General features: G+C 40.5%; 1 protein-coding gene across 13 annotated transcripts in view; it reads left to right on the top strand.

Annotated features, from left to right (window-relative positions):
- Nucleotides 1-25,308, top strand: part of CBFA2T2 (CBFA2/RUNX1 partner transcriptional co-repressor 2) — a 151,514-nt gene that overhangs the window by 109,586 nt on the left and 16,620 nt on the right. For 11 of the 13 annotated variants that reach the window (XM_064573020.1, XM_064573019.1, XM_064573018.1 and 8 more), the window contains 6 exons: nt 2,512-2,753; nt 12,552-12,641; nt 17,313-17,515; nt 18,667-18,920; nt 22,399-22,484; nt 24,216-24,411. In XM_064573020.1, the coding sequence (XP_064429090.1) occupies nt 2,512-2,753; nt 12,552-12,641; nt 17,313-17,515; nt 18,667-18,920; nt 22,399-22,484; nt 24,216-24,411 (1,071 nt within the window). The remainder of the gene's footprint in view (nt 1-2,511; nt 2,754-12,551; nt 12,642-17,312; nt 17,516-18,666; nt 18,921-22,398; nt 22,485-24,215; nt 24,412-25,308) is intronic. The other 2 variants (XM_054510053.2, XM_054510054.2) reach the window with 1 other exon arrangement.

The raw sequence follows: 25,308 nt of genomic DNA on the forward strand, positions 1-25,308 counted from the left end.
GGTTTAATTATTATGTTTCCAATACATTTGAAATTGAGTGAGTGGCAACTGCAACAGTCTGAGCCAGAGTGGATGAAATTAAGTTTTATATCCTTTTAAAAATTCTGTTTCTATCTTAAAATTATACATCCTTATATATAGGTACTATCTTGAAATGAACAGATTTAAACAACTAGGCTATCATTCACATTTCAAGATACAGGAAGTAGGAATATGTATATGTAAACTCAGCCCTTTTTAACTCCATAGTTGACTACTTGGTGGTAGATATGTTTTATTTTGGAAAATGTGCTCATACACTTGAACAAAAGAGACTGAAAAAGTCTGTCTTATTGTCGAGTGGCTAAAAAGCACAGTAATATATTATTTTTATGGATTTCTTCCAACGGGGCAGTTCTTCAATGACAATTGACCTTTCTGTGCACACAAAGAAATAGCAGATCATTGCAACTAATTTTCTGGATTGCTGAGGTTGTTGAATATTAAGCTTTCCTTTCCAATAGTTCTAGTGATCTTTTTTAATGGAAGATACAAAAGAAAATTAACCCTCGCATTCTCAGCCTGTTAATCTTTCATGTAGTGAATCATTCAGCAGCTTTTTCCTCAACACTTAACACTTGCTAGCTAATGAACAAAGCCTATATATGTATACACACACACACACACACATATATATGGTATACGCAGTTTACAAAACTCTGCTAATTATAGTATATGCCGATATATAACATAATGTTCATCAAGAAGTGCACAGTCTATTAAGACAGTGCAAATATAGAAAGAAGTAAGTAACATAATGGAAGCATTTATAGGAAGCACAGAGAAGAGTTACTAAATCTACCAGGGTTTACCTTAATGTGCCGCAACAGAATCTATTAAAAGAATGTTTTCTTTTTTTTCCCTTCGATTCTATTTATTTATGTGAGAGGGAGAGTGAGAGAGAGTGAGAGAGAGCACAAGCAGGGGGGCAGGGGGAGAGGGAGAAGCAGGCTCCTTACTGAGTAAGGAGCCTGAAAGAGGGCTCGATCCCAAGACCCTGGGATCATGACCTGAGCCGAACGCACTCGCTTAACCGACTGAGCCACCCAGGTGCCCAAGAATATTTCTTAATACAGGTGATATGTGAGTGTATATAGGTGGAAGAAAAGTTTGCCAGATCAAATTTGAATCAGGGCCAGTCAAAAAGTAGGAACAGTAGGACTGACCAACTGTATCTGGCTTGAGGAAGAAGAAGGGAAGTGAAAGATTTTTCATGATTAATGACTTGGCATTGAGCCCAATATAAGTAAATGTCAGTTTTCTAAGTTAAGTAAAGATTAAATAATTTGGCTTAAGTCTTGACTTAAATTGTTTCTGCTTTTAGACATATTTTTTAATTTTACCTTCCTATACTTTCAAGTCTGTGTATGATTAAGTGAAAATCTACTGACACTTAGGCACCAGGTAATTTTATTTCGCTGTTCTGTGAAGGAGATTTTTACTTAATACCTCCGAGAACTTAGCTTTAGGGTGGTGTTCCAAATTAAAACTTAGCAACAAATGACTAAGAACAATGGGAAAATAGGAAAACTGCAATTAATCACATGTAGTATAATTTGCGCAGAAGTAGAAAATTGATATGTCCTGTGTGGTATCTAGAAAATCCTTTACTGAATGACCAAGAATTTGGCAGCATTAATATAGCAGTGTTGGGGCACGGAGAAACTGACTGATGGGTGTGAATATTCTGAATGGTCCATGAGGTATATACCTTATTGCAGGAATAGGTCATTAAATCTATAGCCTAGAAAAAATATTTTTCAAAAAAAAATAGAAAAGCAAAACCATTTTTCACTTAAAGATAACTCTGGTTTCTGGTTGTCTGTTCGCATGCTACATTTTAACTCACTCCTTAACTTCTTTGGAGCCCTAAGATTAGGAAGGAACATAAAAGATGTGTGCAAGTGTCCAGTCAATGGAAATATGTGTTCTTTTATTTATTTATTTGACAGAGAGAGAGATAGTGAGAGCAGGAACACAAGCAGGGGGAGTGGGAGAGGGAGAAGCTGGCTCCCTGCTAAGCAGGGAGCCTGGTGCGGGGCTCAATCCCAGGACCCTAGGATAGGATCATGACCTGAGCTGAAGGCGGACGCTTAACAACTCAGCCACCCAGGCACCCCGGAAATACGTGTTCTACCAGACTCATGTCATGCAGTACCTGTTGCAAGAAATCTTAATACTACCTATCCCTGCCCCAGCAACTGTAGTGAGATGTCTGTTCTCTGTATTCTTAAAACAGTCCATACTCTTCAGTTTTAACATGCCTTTGTTATTCTGTTATCATTTTTTACCTGGTAGTTTGTTCATTGTGCAGTAGTCTCATTGACAGTAGAAAAAGTTTCTTGGATACTCTTAATATGTGCTTTACAAAATTCAACTGAATAAACGACAGTTAATGCGAACACGAAGAAATTAAGAAAGACCCACGTGTTTTGCACTTAAACAGTCTTTCCTTTTGGCTTTCTTTTATAGTAAGCAACGGTATCAACCATTCTCCTCCTACCCTGAATGGTGCCCCTTCACCACCACAGAGATTCAGCAATGGTCCTGCCTCTTCCACATCATCTGCACTAACAAATCAACAGTTACCAGCCACTTGTGGTGCTCGGCAGCTCAGCAAATTGAAACGCTTCCTTACCACTCTGCAACAGTTTGGCAATGACATCTCACCTGAGATTGGGGAGAAGGTGCGGACTCTTGTTCTAGCACTGGTGGTAAGTACAACGTCACTGTCCCCAGCTACTTAAGTGTGTGGCTCAGAACCAAAGCCAGCAAACCTGTAGCAACATGGCAAAATCTACAGACTAATATAGTTACATAACTTGTATAAAAGTATAGAATTGTGGGTTTCAATTATGGATAGCAATGTTTATTAAAGAAACAAATCTAGAATGTTTACCTTATTGTTTCTTAGGGTATTGATTTAATTCCAATAAGCAGCTTTGAATTTGTCTAAAGACTGAGTTTCAGCAGGCCACTGAGGTTCAACCAAGTTAATGCAAGGTTTTGTAATATAATATATTCAGTGTCCGGCGCATTGTTTCCAAACCTGAGAGAAAAGAAAAGCAGGGAGTTTAATTTTCAAAATAATAATTTGTAAAATTATAAATCTCATAGTCTAAATAGTATCAAAGGGATTACATTTTTCAGCTCCTCATGCAAATGGAGTTTCTATAGAATTTTCAGTGTAAACCTAATTTTTCTTTGTGTAGTGAGTGTGGTAATGATTTTCTGACATAGACATCTGGGTGGAGTTTGACTCTCATGTATATAAGGAAAGTACTGACAGTTCACTATGTTTTTTAAATTGAATTCTTCAAGATACACATATCTCTTGAAAAAGCACCCCGGGTCATGCATGTTGGCCTTTTCCTATGATAAACGTGAATCACAGTACTAAACCTTAGTGTTGTAGTTCTCCAAGTGCAATCAGGGACTCCTGGGATTTCCCCAAACCCTTCCAGGAAGTCCAGGAGGTCAAAATTATTTTCTCCGCGCCCCCATCCTTTTAAAAGATTTATTTATTTATTTTACAGAGAGAGCGATTGAGCCTGGGTGGGAGGGTCAGAGGGAAAGGGAGAAAGAATCTGAAGCAGACTATGTGCTGAGTGCAAAACCCAGTGCAGGGCTCAATCTCACAACCTTGAGATCATGACCTGAGCTGAAACCAAGAGTCAGATGCTAAACCAACTGCGCCACAGAGGTGCCCCTATTTTCATAATAAAACTAAAATGTGGATTGACTAGGTGGCCCAGTCGGTTATACATCCGACTCTTGATCTCAGGGTCGTGAGTTCAAGCCTTGCATCGGGCTCCACACTGGGCATGCAGCCTACCTAAAAAATTAAAATAATAGATGTTACTTGCCTTTTCATTCTTACTCTATCCTGAGCATATTGTGGAATTTTCTAGAAGCTGCATGATAAGGGTTGTCGCAGTGTATTAAATGCAGTAGATAGGAGAACCCAGCTGTCTTTTTATAACCTAGGTGTCAAAGAGACTTGCAAAACTGTAACAACAGTGCCATTCTTACTACATTTTTGGGGAAAATATAGTTATTTTGAAATGGGTTAATAATAAGTAGTTTTCAAGTACTCAACTTTAGTTTCTAATCTTGGGATTATTGATAGATGTAACCCACATGAATTAGATATTTATTTATGTTTTATATAAAATAGATATTTATTTATTTTAAAGATTTCATTTATTTATTTGACAGGGACACAGCGAGAGAGGGAACACAAGCAGGGGGAGTGGGAGAGGGAGAAGCAGGCTTCCCGCTGAGCAAGGAGCCCCATGTGGGGCTCGATCCCAGGACCCTCGGATCATGACCTGAGCCAAAGGCTTAACGACTGAGCCACCCAGGTGCCCCACAAATCTTTTTTTAGTATAGAAGTATTTATATGTAGATGTAGCCAATTATCTACTTTCAATGGCCATGCTCTGGTTAATTTTTTTCCAGTGATGTCATTCTTAGGTGGTAAAAGTCCATGTTTAAGTGGGCAGTTCAGTGGTATAAGTTATTCATTGTTATTCATTGTTGTGCAGCCATCACCACTATCCACCTCAAGAACTCTTCATCATGCAAAACTGAAACTTTGTGCCATTAAACAATAACTCTTCATTCCTTCCCTCCTCCGTTCCCGTCAACCATCATTCTACTTGACTACTCTAGAAACCTCTTTTAAGTAGAATCATACAGTATTTGTCTTTATATAGCTGACTTATTTCACCTAACATAATGTCCTCAAGGTTCATCCATGTTGGGACGCCTGAGTGGCTCCGTCAGTTAAGTGGCTGCCCTCAGCTCAGGTCATGATCCCAGGGTCATAGAATCAAGTCCCACATTGGGTTCCCTGCTCAGTGCAGAGTCTGTTTCTCCCTCTGCCTGTTTTTTCCCCCTGCCTGTGCTCGCCCTCTCTCTCTGACAAATAAATAAAAATCTTAAAAAAAAAAAAGTTCATCCATGTTGTAGTATTTGTCTGATTTTTCGACTTTCTTAAGGCTGAAAATACTCCATTGCAGGCATATACCATATTTTGCTTGTCCATTCATCTGTTGTTGCATCCCTGGGGTGCTTCTACCTTTTTGGTTAGGGAAGGTTTTATATCCATATGGGAAACTGTTTATCAGCCAATTTCATAGATGCCAGGCAGTGGCCCGACCTTGTAAGCACCCTTTTCTTAGGATATTTGTTTTAAACCTATACAGAAGAAGGGTTAGGGTTTCTGTATAGGCGCTGTTGCAAGTAATCTTGCTGTAAGCATTCTTCTACATGGTATGCATGTGCGAGCATTGCACTGAACAAAGGAATTGAATTCATAAGGTATGCATATATACCAATTTAGTATGTAAGGCCATTGGTTTTCTTATGTGTTAAAGTACTAATGTATACTCTCATATACTGACTGGCATTTTTATTAAGATTAGTGTCCCAGTCTGTTCGGGCTGTTGAAATATCAAACATGGGATGATTTATAAACAACTGTCATTTATCTTACAGTTCTGGAGGCTGGTAAGTGGTGCCAGTAGATTTTGTATTCAGTGAGATCCCACTTCCTGACTCTTAGATGGCTGTCTTCTAACTGTGTCTTCACAGGGCCGAAGGGGCAAGGGAGATCTCTTAAGGTCTCTCTCTCTCTCTCTTTTTTAAAGATTTTATTTATTTATTTGACAGAGAGAAAGAGCACAAGCAGGGAGAGTGGGAGAAGGAAAAGCAGGCTTCCTGCAGAGCAGGGAGCCGACGCTCGGCTCTATCCCAGGACCCTGGGATCATGACCTGAGCCGAAGGCAGCTGCTTATCTGACTGAGCCACCCAGGCGCCCCTCAAGGTCTCTTTTATAAAGGGACTAATGCCATTCGTAAGAGCTCTGCCCTCATGACCTAATCATCTCCCAAAGGCTCCACCTCTAAATGCAAAAACATTGGAGATTAGGTTTCAACATACAGATTTTGAGGGGTCACAAACATTCAGTCTAGAGCAATTGATATTGAAAGTATAAAGTTATTTGGAGAAGATGCAGAAAAAGAAATGCTTTTTAAATTTAACACCCATTCATTGTTTTAAAAAACACTTAAGAAAACAATTATTGCAGGAACTTCCTTAATCTGATGATAATTTCTTTCTTTCTTTCTTTCTTTTTTTTTTTTTTTAAAGATTTTATTTATCCATGGGCGCCTGGGTGGCTCAGTCGGTTAAGTGACTGCCTTTGGCTCAGGTCATGATCCCAGGGTCCTGGGATCGAGTCCCCCATTGGGCTCCCTGCTTGGTGGGAAGCCTGCTTCTCCCTCTCCCACTCCCCCTGCTTGTGTTCCCTCTCTCGCTGTGTCTCTCTGTCAAATAAATAAATAAAATCTTTAAAAAAAATAAAAATAAAAAAAAAATTTTATTTATTCATTTGAGACACAGAGATATAGAGAGCATGAGCAGGGTCTTCGAAGAGGGAGAGGGAGAAGCAGGCTCCCTGCTGAACCAGGAGCCTGATGTGGGGCTCGATCCTAAGACCCTGGGATCATGACCTGAGCTGAAGGCAGACGCTTAACAATCTGAGATACCCAGCGCCCCTGATAGTTATTTTCTAACAAAAAAATCTATAGCAAGGCTCATACTGGTGAAATTTTGAAAGCTTCCCTTTGATAGCAGGAATCAGGTAAGAATGTCTCTTCCAAAAAAAAAAAGAATGTCTCTTCTGTCTTCTATTCAATGTGATCCTGAATATTCTAACCCAGCAAATAAGACATAAAGATTGGTGAGAGATTAATAAAACTGTCATTATTCATAAATCAAATGGTTATCTTGTGTGTGTGGCTTTTGAAGTTAAAAAAAAATTCTATATTTTGTGTGGCTTTGCTGCCATCTTGTTGAACACTTTGTTTAATTTGGAGGAGAATGAACATCTTTAGATTGTTTATTTCCTTATTCAAGAAAGTCGAATATCAGGGGCACCTGAGTGGCTCAGTCAGTTAAGCGTCTGCCTTCAGCTCAGGTCATGATCCCAGGGTCCTGGGATGGCGCTCTGAGTCCCGCACCCTGCTCAGCGGAGAGTCTGCTTCTCCCTCTTCCTCTGACCTTCCCCCATGCTCTCACACACACACTCTCTTGCTCTCAAATGAATAAATGAAATATCTTTTAAAAAAAAAAAGTCTTACTTCCTGTTTATAAAAACTGTGGTTAAGATTTAGGCAGGCATATATAAATGGAACACTTGTTCCATGTGGAGGGGACTTCATTAGCCAAGTACGAAAAGACTACACAGTTAGGTACCTGGAGTATAGTTCACCTGTGTGAATTTCATGTTTGTGGTGTTTAAGCTTAAAGTGCTGATAGTTCCTAACTATACCAGGAGGCAAGCACGCTCAATTTCTAATGCAAGGTAAAGGGGAATGTTCTATATTCCACTTAGAATACACATTCTAGAGGGCAGTTTGGCAAATTTCAGGTACCTTAAATTAGGCAGTTCTTTTGGCTAACCATTTTTTCACTTTGAAATTCTTCCTAAGAAAATAATCATTGTACACAAAGATCATCGGTTGAACATTATTTATAATGACAAAAAAAAAAAAATTGAAACCAGCTAAATGTTATGTAAAATCCTGTGTGAATTGCAATACATCAGTTCAGTTGGATATGACATAGTCATTAAATATCAAGGTTGGTGCAGAGGTAGAATACGAAGGTATACTTCTTCCTATTCCTCCTGACAAATAGAGCAAGAAATCTTGGACTTTATACAGAAAACAAAAATAAAGAAGACTTTGAAAGATGGCAGATATGCTAGTGACCTTGTGACCCAAGGAAGTACATAGCAGTGAGTTCCTTAAGTTCTGTGTTTTCATCATATATCCAGGACTGTGGTCTGTAGAAGCTGTTAACCTGGAAACACTTAGGAGCACAAACTACAACAATAACGAAAACCCTTTTTCCTGCAAGGACCAGGAAAGAAGCAACCAAGCAAGGTCGGAAACTTTCAGACAGTAAGCACACTATAGCAGCCAAAACCTTAGGAAGAACTGCAGTAATGTGTAGCCTTCCCTTTCCCCATCAGAGGCCCAGTGGGAAACCCAAACTCTCACCCCTTCCCAGCAATAATGTGTCCCTCTTCACCTCTCACAATCAACAGAGGTTGAGTGGGAAACCTGGGATTATACCCTAAAAAGGATTCTCCTTTTTCCAATGGTGCAAGTATCAGACTTCTAAAACAGAAGTCAGAGATAAGATCTAGAGTCTTATAACATAGAACCCAAAATACCCAGGATACAAAAGAAAATAACTTATCATGTGAAGAACCAGGACCGTCTCAACTGGAATGAAAAAAACAACCAACCAACAGACTTCAACTAAACTGACACAGATGTTGGCCCAGCATCATAAAATGCTTCAGTGAGCAATTATAAACAGAAATGAAAAAATACAAAGGCTCTGCAAAAAATTAAATAAAAATAGAAGATAGAAAAACTAAGTGGAAATTTTAGAACAAAAATATGATGAATTAAAAATAGCAATGGACTCAACAGTGAAATGGAGAGGAAAAACAATAGAAAAAAAATGACTTGTACAATAGAGTGAAAATGACTTGTAAAAAATGAACTAAACCTCAGGGACCTAAAAGAATAAAAGATCTGAGTCACGATAGGACAGAAAAAAGTATGGGGCTGAAATAATGACTGAATTTGCTCAAATGTGACTAAATCTACAGATTAAAAAAAGTGACACACAGACCTCAAATAAGGTCCCCCCAAAAAGACCAAAAAATCTTGAAAGCAGCAAGGAAGAAACATCTTACTTACAAAGGAAAAATTCTAGTGACAATGGCCTTTTTCAAATGCTGAAAGAAAAGAACTGTCAATCCAGAATCTGACATGTATCAGAAATGTACTTCTGGAGCGATCAAAATATTCTCTGAGATTAAGTAAAACTAAGAGAAACTGTATCTAAGCAGACCTCCTCTAAAAGAATGGCTAAAAGAAGTTCCTGAAGCAGAAAGAAAATGATAAAAGAAGGAATCTTGAGATACCACAGTAGACAAACGAAAAATGGAAAGAGCAAAAATAAAAGTCAATACAATAGACTTTCCTTCTTGAGTTTTCTAAACTATGATGGTTGAAGCAAAAATTATAACATTGTCTGATATGGTTGTCTATATATATAAAGGAAATATGTAAGAATTATATTCTAAACCAGAGAGCATAAAGGCAGGTAAGGTTTATACACTATCTTTTTAAAATTTGAGAGAGATCGAGCGAGAGAGCACAAGCAGGGGAGCAGGGGAAGCAGCAGAGAGAGAGGTAGAAGCAGGCTCCCCACTGAGCAGGGAGCCCCATGTGCAGCTCAATCCCAGGACCCTGAGCCAAAGGCAGATGCTTAACCAATTGAGCCACCCAGGCGCCCTCTACACTTCTGTATCTTGACTGCAGTGGTGATTACATGGAATACACACGTGCACTAAAGTGACACAGAACCATATACACATTTCACCAACGTTCTTCCCTCATGATACTACATTGCAGGTATAGAAAATGTAACCGGTGGGGGAACCTGTCTGTACTGCTTTTACAACTTCCTATGATCATATTTATCTCAAAATTTTAAAAGATAAATGTGAATCGATGGCCTATCTGTACCCATTGTCTTCTAAGACCACTGTAGGTGTTGCCCTTGTGATCCAGAGACCAGATCCCCTGACGTTTTACATTCTTCTCTGTCAGAAGCATCTTTCCCAAGGCTGCATTTTCACTTCTTAGGGTGGACACTTTTGTAAAGCCTTCCTTGTCCCCCTAAGTCTGATTCAAGCATGTCTTCTCTGTGTGCCAGTTGTCTCCTGCTCATGTATGTCTTGATCATACTATAATGAATAGCTTGCTTGTTTGTTCTCCTGCTACACTGTGAGTTCTTATAAACAAACAACCATGCTCTTATTAATTAACTGAAGGGGAGGGAAAGATAATGGAATAGTGGCTTATCATCCCTCTCAGATAGAGGATTGCCTTGCATCTACAGTATATGTAGTCCTGTGTCAGTTTCTGTGGCCTATGTCACTATTTCTCTGGCCACACAACTCATTTCTTTCCCTTCTTTGTCCATCCACAAGAATATTTAAAAATCATTCATACAGTATTTTTCATGTATTTACCCTATTCGTGTTTACTTTTTGAGCCTGATTGCATTCATTGCAGTAGGGAAAGAATGTTCTTTTTATTCCCGATTAGCTGTACCTTTGGTTGCATTGTACAAATGTCATGTACTTAAAACAAAGAATCTGTTAAATTTTAAAAGAGTCTTGGTGTTGGGTGAGCATCTGGGTGGCTCAGCCTGTTAAGCATCTGACCCTTGGTTTCAGCTCAGGTCATGATTTCAAGGTTGTGGGAGATTGAGCCCGAATGGTGCTCTGCACTCAGTGGGGAGTCTGCTTCCCCTCTCCCTCTTTGCCCCCCCCCCCCCAGCTCACGCACTCTTTCTCTGTCTCTCTAATAAGTCTTTTAAAAAATAGGGGCGCCTTGGTGGCTCTGTTGTTTAGGCGACTGCCTTTGGCTCAGGTCATGATCCTGGAGTCCCGGGATCGAGTCCCGCATCGGGCTCCCTGCTCAGCGGGGAGTCTGCTTCTCCCTCTGACTCTCCCCCCTCTCATGCTCTCTATCGCTCACTCTCTCAATAAATAAATAAAAATCTTAAAAAAAATTATTTAAAAAATAAATAATCTTGGTGTGAAATCAGGTAAAGTTCAAATATTTTCATTTAACATGGTTCAATTTGATATACTTTTTACCTAAGAGGAAATATTCTTAATTTTTACAGAATATTAATATATTTCAGAAATCCAACATAATTTCATATCCAGAAATAACTGCTGTTGTAATTGTCTTTGCAGGCACTTTAAAACCTATATAGGGGCACCCTGGTGGCTCAGTCAGTTGAGTGTCTGCGTTCGGTTCAGGTCATGATCCCAGGGTCCTGGAATCGAGCCTCTGCATCGGGCTCCTTACTCAATAGGGAGCTCCTTATTCCCTCTCCCTCTGCCTGCCACTCCTCCTGCTGTACTCTCTCTGTCAAATCAATAAAAAAAAATCTTAAAAAAAAAAAAGACTATATAAATGTGTGTGTATTTCCACAAATGACTTATCTGGTTTTTCATTTAACAGTATGTTATAGACACATTTCCTAATTAATGCATATAAATCTGTCCCTCCTCCCTTAATGTTCTGATGTATGACTACCATAATTTTTTTAAGATTTATTCATTTTAGAGAGAGAGAGAGTGACGAGAAGGGGCAGAGGGAGAGAGAATCTTAGGCAGACTCGATGTTGAGTCCAACACAGGACTTGATCCTGTGACCCCGACATCAAGAGTCGGGGTCCAAAACCAAGAGTCGGATGCTTAACAGACTGTACCACCCAGGCACCCCTGTACCATAAGTTTTAAATGCAGATTCCTGGTAGTCGACCTATATGCTTTCTATTCCTTATTGTTAAGAAGCAATATAGTACTGATAAATAATTTGTAGAGTACTTGTTAACATCCTTGAACTCCTAATGATTTTATAAAAATAAATCCCTAGGAGTGGTAGTTGTTCTTTCAGGGAAGCAAGAATTCAGATTAATGCTCAGTTTTGTTTTGTTTTTAGCTCATTATTACACTGTGTTTTAAGGAATTGAAATAAAAATATTTTGTGAACTTAGAAGAAAATAATTTTATTTGTACATTCCCCTTAGCACAGGAGCTGAAAATCCTATTTAAAGCTAGAGTTTTGTTGGGGCTCCTGGGTTGTTTAGTTGGTTAAGCATCTGACTCTTGATGTCTGGTTAAGTCTTGATCTCCGGGTTGTGAGTTCAAGTGCCTCACTGGGCTTCACGCTGGGCATGGACCCTACTTTAAAAAAAAAAACAAAAACCTACACTGTTGGAAAAATACAGGGGAGGTGCTAATAACCTTATTGGAAATTAAAACCTTCCCAACATGAGTTTGTCTGTTTCCAGGTACTGTAATATTCAAGCCGACCATTTGAAGGTAGAAGGCACCTATTGTTCTGCTTTGTTTCTTTCTTTTTTTTTTTTTTTTCTTCCAACTTCTATTTAGAGGATTTAGGAAACTGATGCTAGCAGGAGGGCAGAGAGAAAGAAGTTGATATCCTAGACTCATTCAGGATTGTTCCATAAGGGAACATTGTAGGGTTAGTTTTCTGTACCTGAGGTGACTTTCCCTGAACTCCTCAATACAAAGGACCTGAGTGCCTCTCTTCCAAATAGCTAGGAAGGGAATAGCCTATGCTGCCTCCCAGGCTGCCACTGAGTACAGAGGAGAATTTAGATGTGGAGTACAAGAGAAAAGAAAATTAATGAGGCCAAATTTCTTTCATAAGGGAAACAGAATTTGGTTAATCTTTGAGAGGGATGTGAGTTTATAGTAGTGTTCTTGGAATTATCCTTTTCCTTGATTTTAAGTGGTTTAGCAGAATTAGATTTTTATTAGGGGAACAGTATCCAGTTTTAGAAGTTGACGATGTTATTTATCTTTTCAGAACTCAACAGTAACAATTGAAGAATTCCATTGCAAGCTCCAAGAGGCTACAAACTTTCCTCTTCGTCCTTTTGTGATTCCATTCCTCAAGGTAATTTTTATGAGATAATTACTGAATGTAATTTATCTTCAGCATTTCCTCAAGATCTGTTGCTGATCCCTCTTCTGTGATATCGGGGTGGCTTGCCATATTTTCATATCTTACTTCATTTGGGTCTGCTAGATAAATGTGAGTGGTCTGCAGATAAGCCTTACTTACACTTGGTGGCGTGAGAATTGGAAAAGCCTTGAGTTGTGGTCCATATGCAGATACTCCTGGTAACACACAGGATCAGGTGGGGGTAGCAAATGAGTGGGCTGGAGGTGAGTGTGGGGATTGGTGTGGAGACTGGGGCTCTTTGCAGACGAAGTAACTGGGCACTAAATCTTTCATGTGTGGCCAGGGGGTGAAGTGTGTGTTTTTCCCACTTATCCTAAGGACAGAAGAGCATGTGGGAAGACAGTGTTGCTGTCTCCTCAACCCCAGTTAGTCTAGCTTCTGATCATGTCCTCTGGAATTCATGTTCCCTAGAACATAACTTTTGGGAGACATTGTTCAGAATTGTTATAACTACCCGAGAAATCAGGCAGTATTAAATTTATATCTAATATTCCCTTTTAAAAAATTTATTTGAAAATAATTTCAGGGGCGCCTGGGTAGCTCAGTCGGTTGGGCGATTGCCTTCGGCTCAGGTCATGATCCTGGAGTCCCATCATCAAGTCCCGTATCAGGCTCCCTGCTCAGCGGGGAGTCTGCTTCTCCCTCTGAACCTTCCCTCTCTCATGCGCTCTTTCTCTCTCTCTCATTCTCTCTCTCTCAAATAAATCTTTAAAAAAAAATAATTTCAGACTCATAGAGAAGTTGCCAAATGGTACAGTAAAATTCCTGTATACCATACCATATCTTCAGTTACATTCTCCAAATGTTAATATTTGATCACGTCTATATTACTATTCTCTTTGTCTTCTATTTATTTTTCTTCAGAAATATTTGAGGGGTGGGGCGCCTGGGTGTCTCAGTCGTTAAGTGTCTGCCTTCGGCTCAGGTCATGATCTCAGGGTCCTGGGATTGAGCCCCGCATCGGGCTCCCTGCTCTGTGGGAAGCCTGGTTCTCCTTCTCCCACTCCCCCTGCTTGTGTTCCCTCTCTAGCTGTGTATCTCTCTATCAAATAAATAAATAAAATCTTAAAAAAAAAAAAAGAAAAAGAAATATTTGAGGGGGGCCTGGCTGGCTGAATCAGTAGAGCGTGTGACTCTTGATCTCAGGGTTGTGAGTTCAAGCCCCATGTTGGGTGTAGAGATTACTTAAAAAATATCTATCTATCTATCTATCTATCTATCTATCTATCTATCTATTTATTGTTATTTGAGAGAGAGAGTGACAGAGACCTCGAGCAGGGGGTGGTACAGAGGGAGAGGGAGAAGCAGACTCCCCACTGAGTAGGGAGCCCGATGCGGGGCTCGATCCCAGGAACCTGAGATCATGACACCAACTGAGCCACCCAGGCGCCCTCCAGGTCAGGATTATTAATATGAATGTGTGAACAGAAGTAAAATTGGCTTCTATAGAGTGGGCAAGGAAAGTTACTTCAACCTCTACTGGACATAATTTTATGCATGTTCATAGATACCAATTATTTTGCATTGCTATCAATTATTTTTAATTTGCAAAGATATAAATTAGCTAACAGTCAATGAAAGACAAGAGTCAAATACCAGTGTGCTCTAGATCAGGCATAGTTTGGAAACCTGTGACCCAAATCCAGCTCACCATATGGTTTTAAACAGCTCTGGAGAGGAGAATTGTTTTTAAATTCTACGCCCAACTTGGGGCTTAAACTCACCATCCTGAGATCAAGATCAAATGCTCTACTGACTGAGCCAGCCAGGCGCCCCAAGAATAGTTTTTATAGATGAACATTTGTAATCAATTTGTGATAGGGAACACAACTCTTCTTATCTTCAATCCAACCCCCCAACAAAATGAATTCCATTCTATTAGCAAGATTCTGTTGTTATGTTGTTATGTTGTTTGACTTTTGTCAGTGTTTGTAGAAATTTGTTTTCTCTCTTGTATATGAGTTACCCACATAATATCTTCAGTTTTGCTTCTTGACTCACAAAGCCTAAAATATCTGACCAAATATAGACTCTTTTACCTGCTTTTACCTTCACTTCCTAAAAAAATCTAGTAGCATAGGGGCACCTGGCTGGTTCCGCTGGTAGAGTTGTGAATTTGAGCCTCATTTTGGGTGTGGAGATTACTTAAAAATAAAATCTTTAAGAAAATATAATAGTGGGGCACCTGGGTGGTTCAGATCTGCCTTTGGCTCAGGTTGTGATCTTGGGGTCCTGGGGTTGAGCCCTGCATCAGGCTCCCTGATCAGCAGGGGGTCTGTTTCTCCCTCTCCTTCCTACCCTTCACCCCATTCATGCTTTCTCCCTCTCAAATAAATAAAATTTTAAGAAACACCACACACACACACACACACATATATGTATGTATATATAGCATCAAAAAGATGGGTCATGTTACAGAAGTATTGATATCAGTTTCTTAATTCTTTTAAAATTAGAGTAGGGGTACCTGGGTGGCTCAGTCGGTTGAGCGACCAACTGTTGATTTCAGCTCAGGTCTTGATCTTGGGGTCCTGGGATTAAGCCCCATGTCAGTCTCACTACTCAGCAGGGGAGTCTGCTTCTTTCCCTCTTCCTCTGCCTCTCCCCCTGCTCGCATGCGTGTGTGCTCGCTCTCAAAAATGAATCTCAAAAAAAAAAAAAAAAAAAAAAAAAAATTTAAAATTAGAGTATAGCAAACAGGAAAATGCGTAGGTGTCAGGTACCCAGGCTGTGTGTGGCTCTGTTCTGATAGGATTGAAACATCGCCTCTCAGAGCAGTCGGTAGTGCCTTTTTCAGGCCTGAAACAGCTGTGCTGGTTCTATCTTGGTCCCTTTGCTGTATGCCAGAGCCAATAGACAATTATTTCCCCTAAGACTCTGGAACCAAGAAAGATTTGTGAAAAATTTTTAATAGAAAATAATTAAGGGGCGCCTGGGTGACTTAGTCGTTAAGCGTCTGCCTTCGGCTCAGGTCATGATCCCGGGATCCTGGGATCGAGCCCCGCATCGGGCTCTCTGCTCGGCGGGAAGCCTGCTTCTCCCTCTCCCACTCCCCCTGCTTGTGTGCCCTCTCTCACTGTCTGTCTCTCTGTCAAATGAATAAATTTAAAAAGAAAAATAGGAAATAACATTTTTAAAAATTCCATCAAAGGGCACATGTCACAGATGTAAAAATCTGACGTGATATTTTTTTTTTTTTTAATAGTTGCTACAAGTTTTAGGTTATATAACAGACTTAAAAAGTGTTTTATATTGTCAAATTCCCTATTCTTAACTCTCTTATTTTGGAAAACAGCATGAGGTAGGTTGTTATGGCAGTTCTTTGGCTAACATTTGGATTTTGTCAATTTATTTCTGCTTTAACACAGTCACTTATTATGTTATGGTGCCTGCTAAATTAACCCTTGGTAAAGGAATGACTACTTGCATGTGTTAAAATTCTCCTTTTATTTGTTCATCTGTTTCCCTTGAGATAAAGAGTTCTGTTACGGGCTCAGGTCTGAATTGTTCTTAAATTTGGGGAGAATAATATAATTATTTTCTTTTAATAAAACGAATATAGGAAACATACATTTTACATACGAAGGACTTAGAGTGAAGTTTGTAGATGTATAGGGTTTTTTATATGATTTGTCCCCATTAAAGGTTTTCTAAGTTTGAGAAGAAAATATAATCAGTATATAGTTAATTATCCTTTTACAATATAAGGAAACATATCCAGCTAGGGTGCCACAATAAGAAAGAGATTTTGCCCATGGGTCACCTGTGCATCCTCAGAGCCTAGTCTAATGCTTCCAGAATTCCAAGACAGCTGTCCTAGAGAACATGAAAGGAAGGTTGAGCAGTACTATCAGCGATGGGTTGGAATTTGAAAGAGGGAAACCAAGACTTACTGATGATGATAGAGGAAAGTGTGAATTTCTCCTACCCCTGTGTAAACAGGACTAATTTTCTTTTTTTTTTTTAAAGATTTTATTTATTTGGTAGAGAGAGACACAGCGAGAGAGGGAACACAAGCAGGGGGAGTGGGAGAGGGAGAAGCAGGCTTCCCGCCGAGCAAGGAACCTGATACGGGGCTCGATCCCAGGACTCTGGGATCATGACCTGAGCCAAAGGCACACGCTTAATGACTGAGCCATCCAGGTGCCCCGGACTAATTTTCTAATAGGCCTTTTCAAAAATACATGTTAAAAATTTTTTTTTAATTTGAAGTTTGGTCCACGCCCAACGTGGGCCTTGAACTCTTGATCAAGAGTTGCATGCCGTACCAACTGAGTCAGCCCATTGCCCCCAAAATGTATAAAATTTGAATTTACTCTGTTAAACATGCCTTCATTGAGCTTTGACTCTGTACTAGGCCACAAAGGTAAATAAAGCACAGTCTTCCCCTTTAGGGGATTTACACCTTGTGGGGGCAAGAGTCAAGTTAACCAGTAGTTCCAGGTCAGTATTATAGATGTCACTTTACTCATAGAGAGGCATATAAAAATCAGGCTGACAAGGAAAGAAGGGCTTTTGTCTTGTGTCATCTTATTTGTTAAAGCCTTTTCAGGTGCTGAGCCCTGTTGTGTGGGGCCCAACACTTGGAAAACTGCCTTCCAGCCCCTGCCTCTTCTTTTCAAGGCCAATCTGCCCCTGCTGCAGCGAGAACTGCTGCACTGCGCTCGAGCCGCCAAGCAGACCCCATCCCAGTACCTGGCTCAGCACGAACACCTTCTGCTCAGCACAAGTATTGCGTCACCTGCTGATTCTTCCGAACTGCTCATGGAAGTGCATGGAAATGGAAAGAGGCCCAGTCCAGAAAGGTGAGTAGAGAAGTGATTTGTTGTCCTTGCTTTCCTAGAATTATTCTGAGCTTCCCCTTTGCTTGTGAAAGAAAGAGAATTTGATTACTGTGATTATATATAGGTATGGACTCAGAATTTCTAACGTTAGTTTTGCTTTTCCCCAACATCTGACAGCAGAATGTTTCTCAAATCTATACGTGTAGTTCCCAGACACAAGTGTTTTTCAAAAACTCTTCAGATGACTCTGTATGCCCCTGATGAGAGACTCCACTCTAGGGCATTCTGTGGATCCACTGTTCCAGAACCATAGGAAATACAGTCTGGGGGTGCCTGAGTGGCTCAGTCGGTTGAATGTCTGCTTTAGGCTCAGGTCATGATCCCAGGGTCCTGGGATCGAGCCCCGCATCAGGCTCCCTGCTCGGCGGGGTGCCTCTTTCTACCTCTCCCTCTCCTCCCAACTCCTGCTCTCTCTCACTGTCTCTCTTTCAAATAAATAAAATAAAATAAGATTTCTTCTGGAAATTTCAGTATGAATTGAAAGTGTAATTCAAGGAAGCAATATTTTAACACAGTGGAAAATGTGTGAAAATTGAAGCAAAATGACTGGAAACAGTACCGACTCACAAGTGTATTAATTATGTGAGCCTTTTTTCCTCCCATGTGAAGAATTGTTTCTTTCCATAAACGGACCTCCAGAACAGCAAATTTGACCTCAAAACTGCTGAACATAGTTGAGCCCATAATCCTCCGTATACTATCACATAAGAAAATGCTGTAATCCCTCCTTTGCTTCATGAGGTGAGATGTTTCTGCCTGGTTGTGGATAGATTTAACCTCTTCATGCTGGAATAAATCACAATTCTTTTTATCTACCTGGCCTCTGGAGAAATTTTTGTTCATGCCTCATGTTACACTTTTTTTTTTTAAAGATTTTATTTATTTGACAGAGAGAGCACAAGTAGGCAGAGCAGCAGGCAGAGGGAGAGGGAGAAGCAGGCTCGCCGAGGAGGGAGCCTGATGTGGGGCTCCCAGGACCCCAGGATCACGACGCGAGCCGAAGGCAGCCACTTAACCAACTGAGCCACGCAGGTGCCCCTGTCACATCTGTCTTTATCATCTTCCTGTTTGTGAAAGATGGGCTCAGATATGTACTTCTGGTTCTTCTACAGGAGGGAAGAGAACAGTTTTGAAAGAGATACAGTTCCTCCTGAGCCTCCGGCCAAGAGAGTGTGCACCATCAGCCCTGCTCCCCGGCACAGTCCTGCCCTCACTGTGCCCCTCATGAATCCTGGGGGCCAGTTCCATCCTACTCCTCCACCTCTTCAACACTACACCTTAGAAGATATTGCAACTTCACATCTGTATCGTGAGCCCAACAAGATGCTAGAACATCGAGAAGTTCGTGATAGACACCACAATCTTAGTAAGTGACATGAGCAGCATGGTAATGCTTTAAATTCAGATTAAATCTTTGGGTTTCCTTCCTACTCAGTTATAAAGCAAAATGACGCAATCATTGCTTTTTTTCCTCTGATAAGATAAAACAATATTATACATAAACAAGAATATTAGAGTTGTAGTGATCTTGTTGCTATTATCCTTATGATAGAACTGGGCTTAAATAAATTTTTAGGAAATACATAATGAAATATTTAAAAATAAGGAGGTATCAGGGGCGCCTGGGTGGCTCAGTTGGTTAAGCGACTGCCTTCGGCTCAGGTCATGATCTGAAGGTCCTGGGATCGAGCCCCGCATCGGGCTCCCTGCTCGGCGGGAAGCCTTCTTCTCCCTTTCCCACTCCCCCTGCTTGTGTTCCCTCTCTCGCTGTCTCTCTCTGTGTCAAATAAATAAAATCTTTAAAAAAAAAAAAAAAAAGAATAAAGAGGTATCAGGTGCCTGTGTGGCTCAGTTGGGTAAGCAGCTGCCTTTGGTTCAGGTCATGATTCCAGAGTCCTGGGATCGAGTCCCCACATCCGGCTCCCTCTCAACGGGGAGTCTGCTTCTCCCTCTACCCCTCCTCCCCCTTGTGCTCGCGCTCTCTCTCTCTCTCTGTCAAATAATGAATAAAATTGTAAAAAAAAAAAAAATAAGGAGGTATCATTTATTCTCATGGTGCAGAAAACTAGAGAATGTTAAAACAAATGAGCTAAAATACTAATATTTTGGAGATCTGGATGAAGGTTATATGAGAATTCTTTATACTATTTTTGCATTGTTTCTGTAAATCTGGATTTATTTCAGAGTAAAGTGTTCTTAAAATTTAAAAAGATATGAAATATGTGTCTTTAAAGTGAAAGTACAGGGGCTCCTGGGTGGCTCAGTCATTAAGCGTCTGCCTTCGGCTCAGGTCATGATCCCAGGTCCTGGGGTCGAGCCCCGCATCGGGCTCCCTGCTCAGCGGAGAGACTGCTTCTCCCTCTCCCACTCCCCCTGCTTGTGTTCCGTCTCTCACTGTCTCTCTCTCTGTAAAATAAAAAAAAAATCTTTAAAAAAAAGTGAAAGTGCATGGATGTTTAGGTCAGGAGGTGAGACATATCTAAATTTAAATCTTGGCTCTGCATACTAACTAGCTGTGTGATCTTATGCAAGTTGTTTGTTTATGCCCTCTGAGCCTCAGGTTATTCGTTTCTAAAATGGAGATGATACTACCACTTCAGCTGGGTCATTGTTACATGTAGAATGCCTGGCGTGTGCATCCTTAGTAACCATTAAATTCAGGAAGAAGCAAAAAAGCCCCTAACAAACATTACCCAAGATCAGTTTTGAACAAAGCTTATTGTCATATTCTCATACAAGTTTACTGTAGAAGGTTTCTTTGGAGTAACTGCTGATCATGTGTCAGAGCAGAGAACCAAAGGGCTGCTAACTTCCAGAGTTTTCCCTACATTTCCATTTGCGGGGTACCCCAGGGAGTAAAAAATTGCAGCACATTGCTTGTCCTCGTTCTGACTTAGGCTCAGCTCACTGGTACTTTTCAGAGGCATGGACTGCAGTAGGGCTTGGCTTCACGCGGTGGTAGCTGAATGGTGAGGGCCTTGACAACAGTCTCCGCTACCAGCATTTGCAGGTACTGCTTAGATTGCGGTACATGCACATCATATGTACCTTGTCTTGTTCAGTCCTCACAGTGGTCCCATGCAGTTGATACCCGCTTTTTATAGACGAGAGGTGAAGGAACTGTGGCCAAAATCACGTAGCTAGAGTGGCAGAGACAAGATTCAGACCCCAGCTATCTGATGCCCAAAGCTAGCCTACATTGCTCATTTGCTGTGGCACCTCCCTTGGCCGTTGTTTTGTGTAGTCCAATCCTTTTTCTCCCATGTCCCTCTTTTTATGTTAAAAACAAGGGTTGCTGTTGATTTTTTCTGTATTTATACATACTTTTTAACTTGTTTGATCCATTACTTTTTTGAGAAAGAAGTGTGCCAGAATCTAGCTGTAACTGCATTGTGGTCGGGTTTTCCTTTCATTCCTAACAATTCCAGAAAAACTTTCTTTTATCTTGAAGCATTCTGTTTGAAAGATCTTCAGTCCTCTTCTTTATGAGGTTTATTTTAGGTTTAACCATTTGTCTTCTGGGCTTTTGATAGATTCCTTAATTTTCCCCAGTCTTCTTGAAAGCATGTGCCCTAGTTCTTAATTCTTACCAAACCACTTATTCCCTCCCCTTTTTAAACAAATACATTGCAGCCCCTCCCCTTTGCTCTCCTAAGTGAAAGTTAGGGATACTATAGCCTGTCTTAGACCCGTAGTTGTAGGATCAATATTCTAAAGCATAATATATAAGAAAGTATTAGAATATGTTAGCGCTCAGGCATGACTTCGGAAGAAGATACAATAAAATAAGCAGATGCTTACACAGATACAGGATCACTCTCAATACAGCACTTGTAAATTCAGACTGATAACAGCTGTGTTATATTAATGATTTCAGTACTTTGAGCAGTGGTGTCATATGTGACAGGATTTTTCAAAATAGCGGACAGCTCTTAATTCAGTATACCCTTCATTCACACAGTCATTGCATTCTTACAAATCTCATTATAAATTAATGCCATACAAAAAATATTTTGTGGGAGGCCCCTCGCTGTCTCAGTGAGAAGAGCATGCAACTCTTTTTTTTTTTTTTTTTAAGATTTTATTTATTTATTTGACAGAGAGACAGCGAGAGAAGGAACACAAGCAAGGGGAGTGGGACAGGGAGAAGCAGGCTTCCCGCTGAGCAGGGAGCCCAATGCGGGGCTCGATCCCAGGACCCTGGGACCATGACCTGAGCCGAAGGCAGACGCTTAACAACTGAGCCACCCAGGCGCCCCTGAGCATGCAACTCTTAATCCTCAGGGTTGTGAATTCAAGCCTTATGTTGAGCATAGAGCTTACTTAAAGACATGTATACATATATTTTGGTAATACTAAGTTGTTTCCAAATGTTTGTACTGTACCCGTTCTATTTGTGGTGGTGAAATATTTATTTGCATTATACCAAATACTTGCCAACATTTAGTATTACCTGACAATTTAATTTTTTCCAGTGTATGGATATGAAATGCTATCTTAGTGAATATTTTATTTGCATTGTGACTACTTACAAGTTTGAATGTCTTCATGTGTTTATGGGCCATCTGTGCTTTTCTGTCTGGCATACCTCTTTATTTCTTTTGCCTGTTTTTCTTTTGGGCTGTTTGTCTTTCATAAGTGATTTGTCAGAGTTTTTTATATATTCTAAATGGTGATTTTTTTGTTGTTGTTTCATGTCATTTTGTGGGTCCCACACTCCATTGTGAATCATTGCCCTAGTAGTGTGCTCATATTTGGTATGGATGTGTGTGTATTTACTTGCTAGAATTTTGTTTATTGTATTCTTCCCTCTATCATCAAATTTAATCTCTAATTTCTAATAGGTCTAAATGGAGGCTATCAGGATGAGTTGGTAGACCACCGTTTGACAGAAAGGGAATGGGCTGATGAATGGAAACATCTTGATCATGTAAGAATCTTACGATGTATAATTTTCCTATTACATTTAATTCTTAATATTACCAATAATAATGGAGTATATATGCCTGAAGTGAACTTCACCAGAGCCCCGGTGTCTTTGCAATAAAAACTTAATTTATCAGTGCACCTGGCTTGCTCAATCAGTGGAGCATGTGACTCTTGATTTCAGGGTTGTGAGTTCAAGCCCTTCAAGTCCCATGTTGGGTGTAGAGCTTACTTAAAAAATAATAATGATAGGGGCGCCTGGGTGGCTCAGTTGGTTAAGCAACTGCCTTCGGCTCAGGTCATGATCCTGGAATCCCGGGATCGAGTCTCGCATCGGGCTCCCTGCTCAGCAGGAAGTCTGCTTCTCCCTCTTACCCTGCCCCTCTCATGCTCTCTCTCTCTCTATCTCATTCTCTCTCTCAAATAAATAAAATCTTTAAAAAAAAAAATAATAATGATAAAATAAAATAAACTTGATTTATCTGCTACTTCCCTAGCTAGAGAGCTAAGAGTAACTCTCACATCTTTGCAGTGGGGTAGTCACTTCAGGATATAACAAAATGAAATCCGAAAGTACAATGGTTAAAATCAGGTTTGTCATTTCAGGTCCCAGCTTTGCCACTTCCTACCTTTGTGCAATGGGCAAGTTGTTTTTACAGTTTGTAGCCTTAATTTTTATATCTTAAAAAAAAGAATACTGTATTACTTACATTCACAACAGGGTGGTTATAATATGTAAGGTGCTTATCACAGGATCTAGTATATAGGAAACGCTGAATAAGTGGTGCTTCTCCGGGGCACCTGGGTCGCAGTCGGTTAAGTGTCTGTCTTTGGCTCAGGTCACGATCCTGGGGTCCTGGGATTGAGCCCCACGTCTGGCTCCCTGCTCAGTGGAGAGCCTGCTTCTCCCTCTCCCTCTGCCTGCCACTCTGCATACTTGTGCTCTCTCTCTATCTCTCTGTCAAATAAATAAATAAAATCTTTTAAAAATAAATAAATAAAGGGCGCCTGGGTGGCTCAGTTGGTTAAGCGACTGCCTTCGGCTCAGGTCATGATCCTGCAGTCCTGGGATCGAGTCCGCATCGGGCTCCCTGCTCGGCGGGGTGCCTGCTTCTCCCTTTGACCCTCCCCCCTCTCATGTGCTCTCTCTCATTCTCTCTCAAATAAATAAATAAATAAAATCTTAAAAATAAATAAATAAATAAATAAAATCTTATAAATAAATAAATAAATAAATAAATGGTGCTTCTCCAAAAATAAATGAGAGGGTGGTTTCACCATTGTGTTTAAAGGACTATATTATGGTGAGAGACTCTGGCTGCTTGAACCTGGAAGAATCCAAAAAGTGTTATTTTGAAATTTTAAAAAAAAAAATTTGCATATATATATTTAAAAAGAAGCTGTTAAGAGGTGCCTGGGTGGCTCAGTCAGTTAAACGTCCCACTCTTGATTTTGATTTTGGCTCTGCTCATCATCTCAGGGTTGTGATATCGAGCCCCATGTTGGGGCTATGCTGGTCATGGAACCTACTTAGGATTCTCTCCTCTCTCCTCCCCAAATTAAATAAATAAGTACAAAGAAGCTGTTAAGCAAGGCTTTCATATGTCGGCTTGATATTGCTAAAGCTGAGATAACTTAAGCCTTCATTCTTTATAGCTTACCCATCCTTAATTTTTCAGTATTGGTTATTTGAAAGTTCTAATCTTACGTCTGCCTGATTTCCTCTGTGGCTTAGGCTCTGAATTGCATTATGGAAATGGTAGAGAAGACAAGGCGCTCCATGGCAGTTCTGCGGCGCTGTCAGGAATCTGATCGTGAAGAACTCAACTACTGGAAAAGACGATGTAACGAAAACACAGAGATGAGGAAGACAGGGGGCGAGTTGGTCTCCAGGCAGCACAGTCCTGGGAGCGCCGATTCTCTCAGCAATGGTAAGGGGGAGAGTCTCACCTAAGATGACAGGGAAGGCTTTTTGTATTTTACTTTAAAGGAAGATGGTGCTAGATTGTGGAATTAGAAAGACCCAGGTGATTATGAAGAGTAAATGATAAAATATGTCAAGGATTCAGTAGCTGGCATGTTGAGGAAATACTGTCTAACTCGTAGATAATGAGAATATTTGTGATTTTGTTGTTTTTAACTCTCTATGTGTTAGGTGATGATTAAGGAATAGTTGTTAAAATTACCCTGGCTGAATGTCCTAGGTACTCTCATGTACATCACAATTATTCCTCATCAGTAGCCCTGAAAATCTAAAAATGTTCCCCTCACCTTCCCTGCTTTCCCTTCCACTCCCCATCCAGGAAAATACCATTTAAAGACCTCTGTCTGGAGGCCTTTGGTTTGTTTTGTTTTGTTTTTAAGATTTTATTTATTTATTTGAGATAGAGCGAGAGTGAGTGAGAGAGGGCACAAGCAGGGTGGGGGGAAGGGCAGAGGGAGAGGGAAAGCAGGCTCCCCACTGAGCAGGGAGCCTGACTCGGGCCTCAATCCCAGGATCCTGGGATCACGACCTTTGTGAGCCAAAGTCAGACGCTTAAGTATCTGAGCCGCCCAGGCGCCCCTGGAGGCCTGTATAAAAAGCTTTACTATACCAAACGGGGTTGTCCCATCTTGCCTTTTCTCAGCCTGAAGCAGCAAAGATATGAACAACTATTCTCTCAATCCAGGGTACATGCAGGATGCCACAGCTTTTTCTTCGAAAGTGTCCCATCACATTCATCTAGTAACTAAAAAGGTTGCCCTATGCAAAGACACAGCTAAATGAGGGGCCATCTGTGATCAGACGTTTTCCCCATGTACCCACTTCAAGCTCCCTCTTTTTACGA

Source organism: Mirounga angustirostris, unplaced genomic scaffold (assembly GCF_029215605.1).
Source record: "Mirounga angustirostris isolate CCGP_5_RB_7025 unplaced genomic scaffold, mMirAng1.0.hap1 SCAF_10, whole genome shotgun sequence".
Lineage (NCBI taxonomy): Eukaryota > Metazoa > Chordata > Mammalia > Carnivora > Phocidae > Mirounga > Mirounga angustirostris.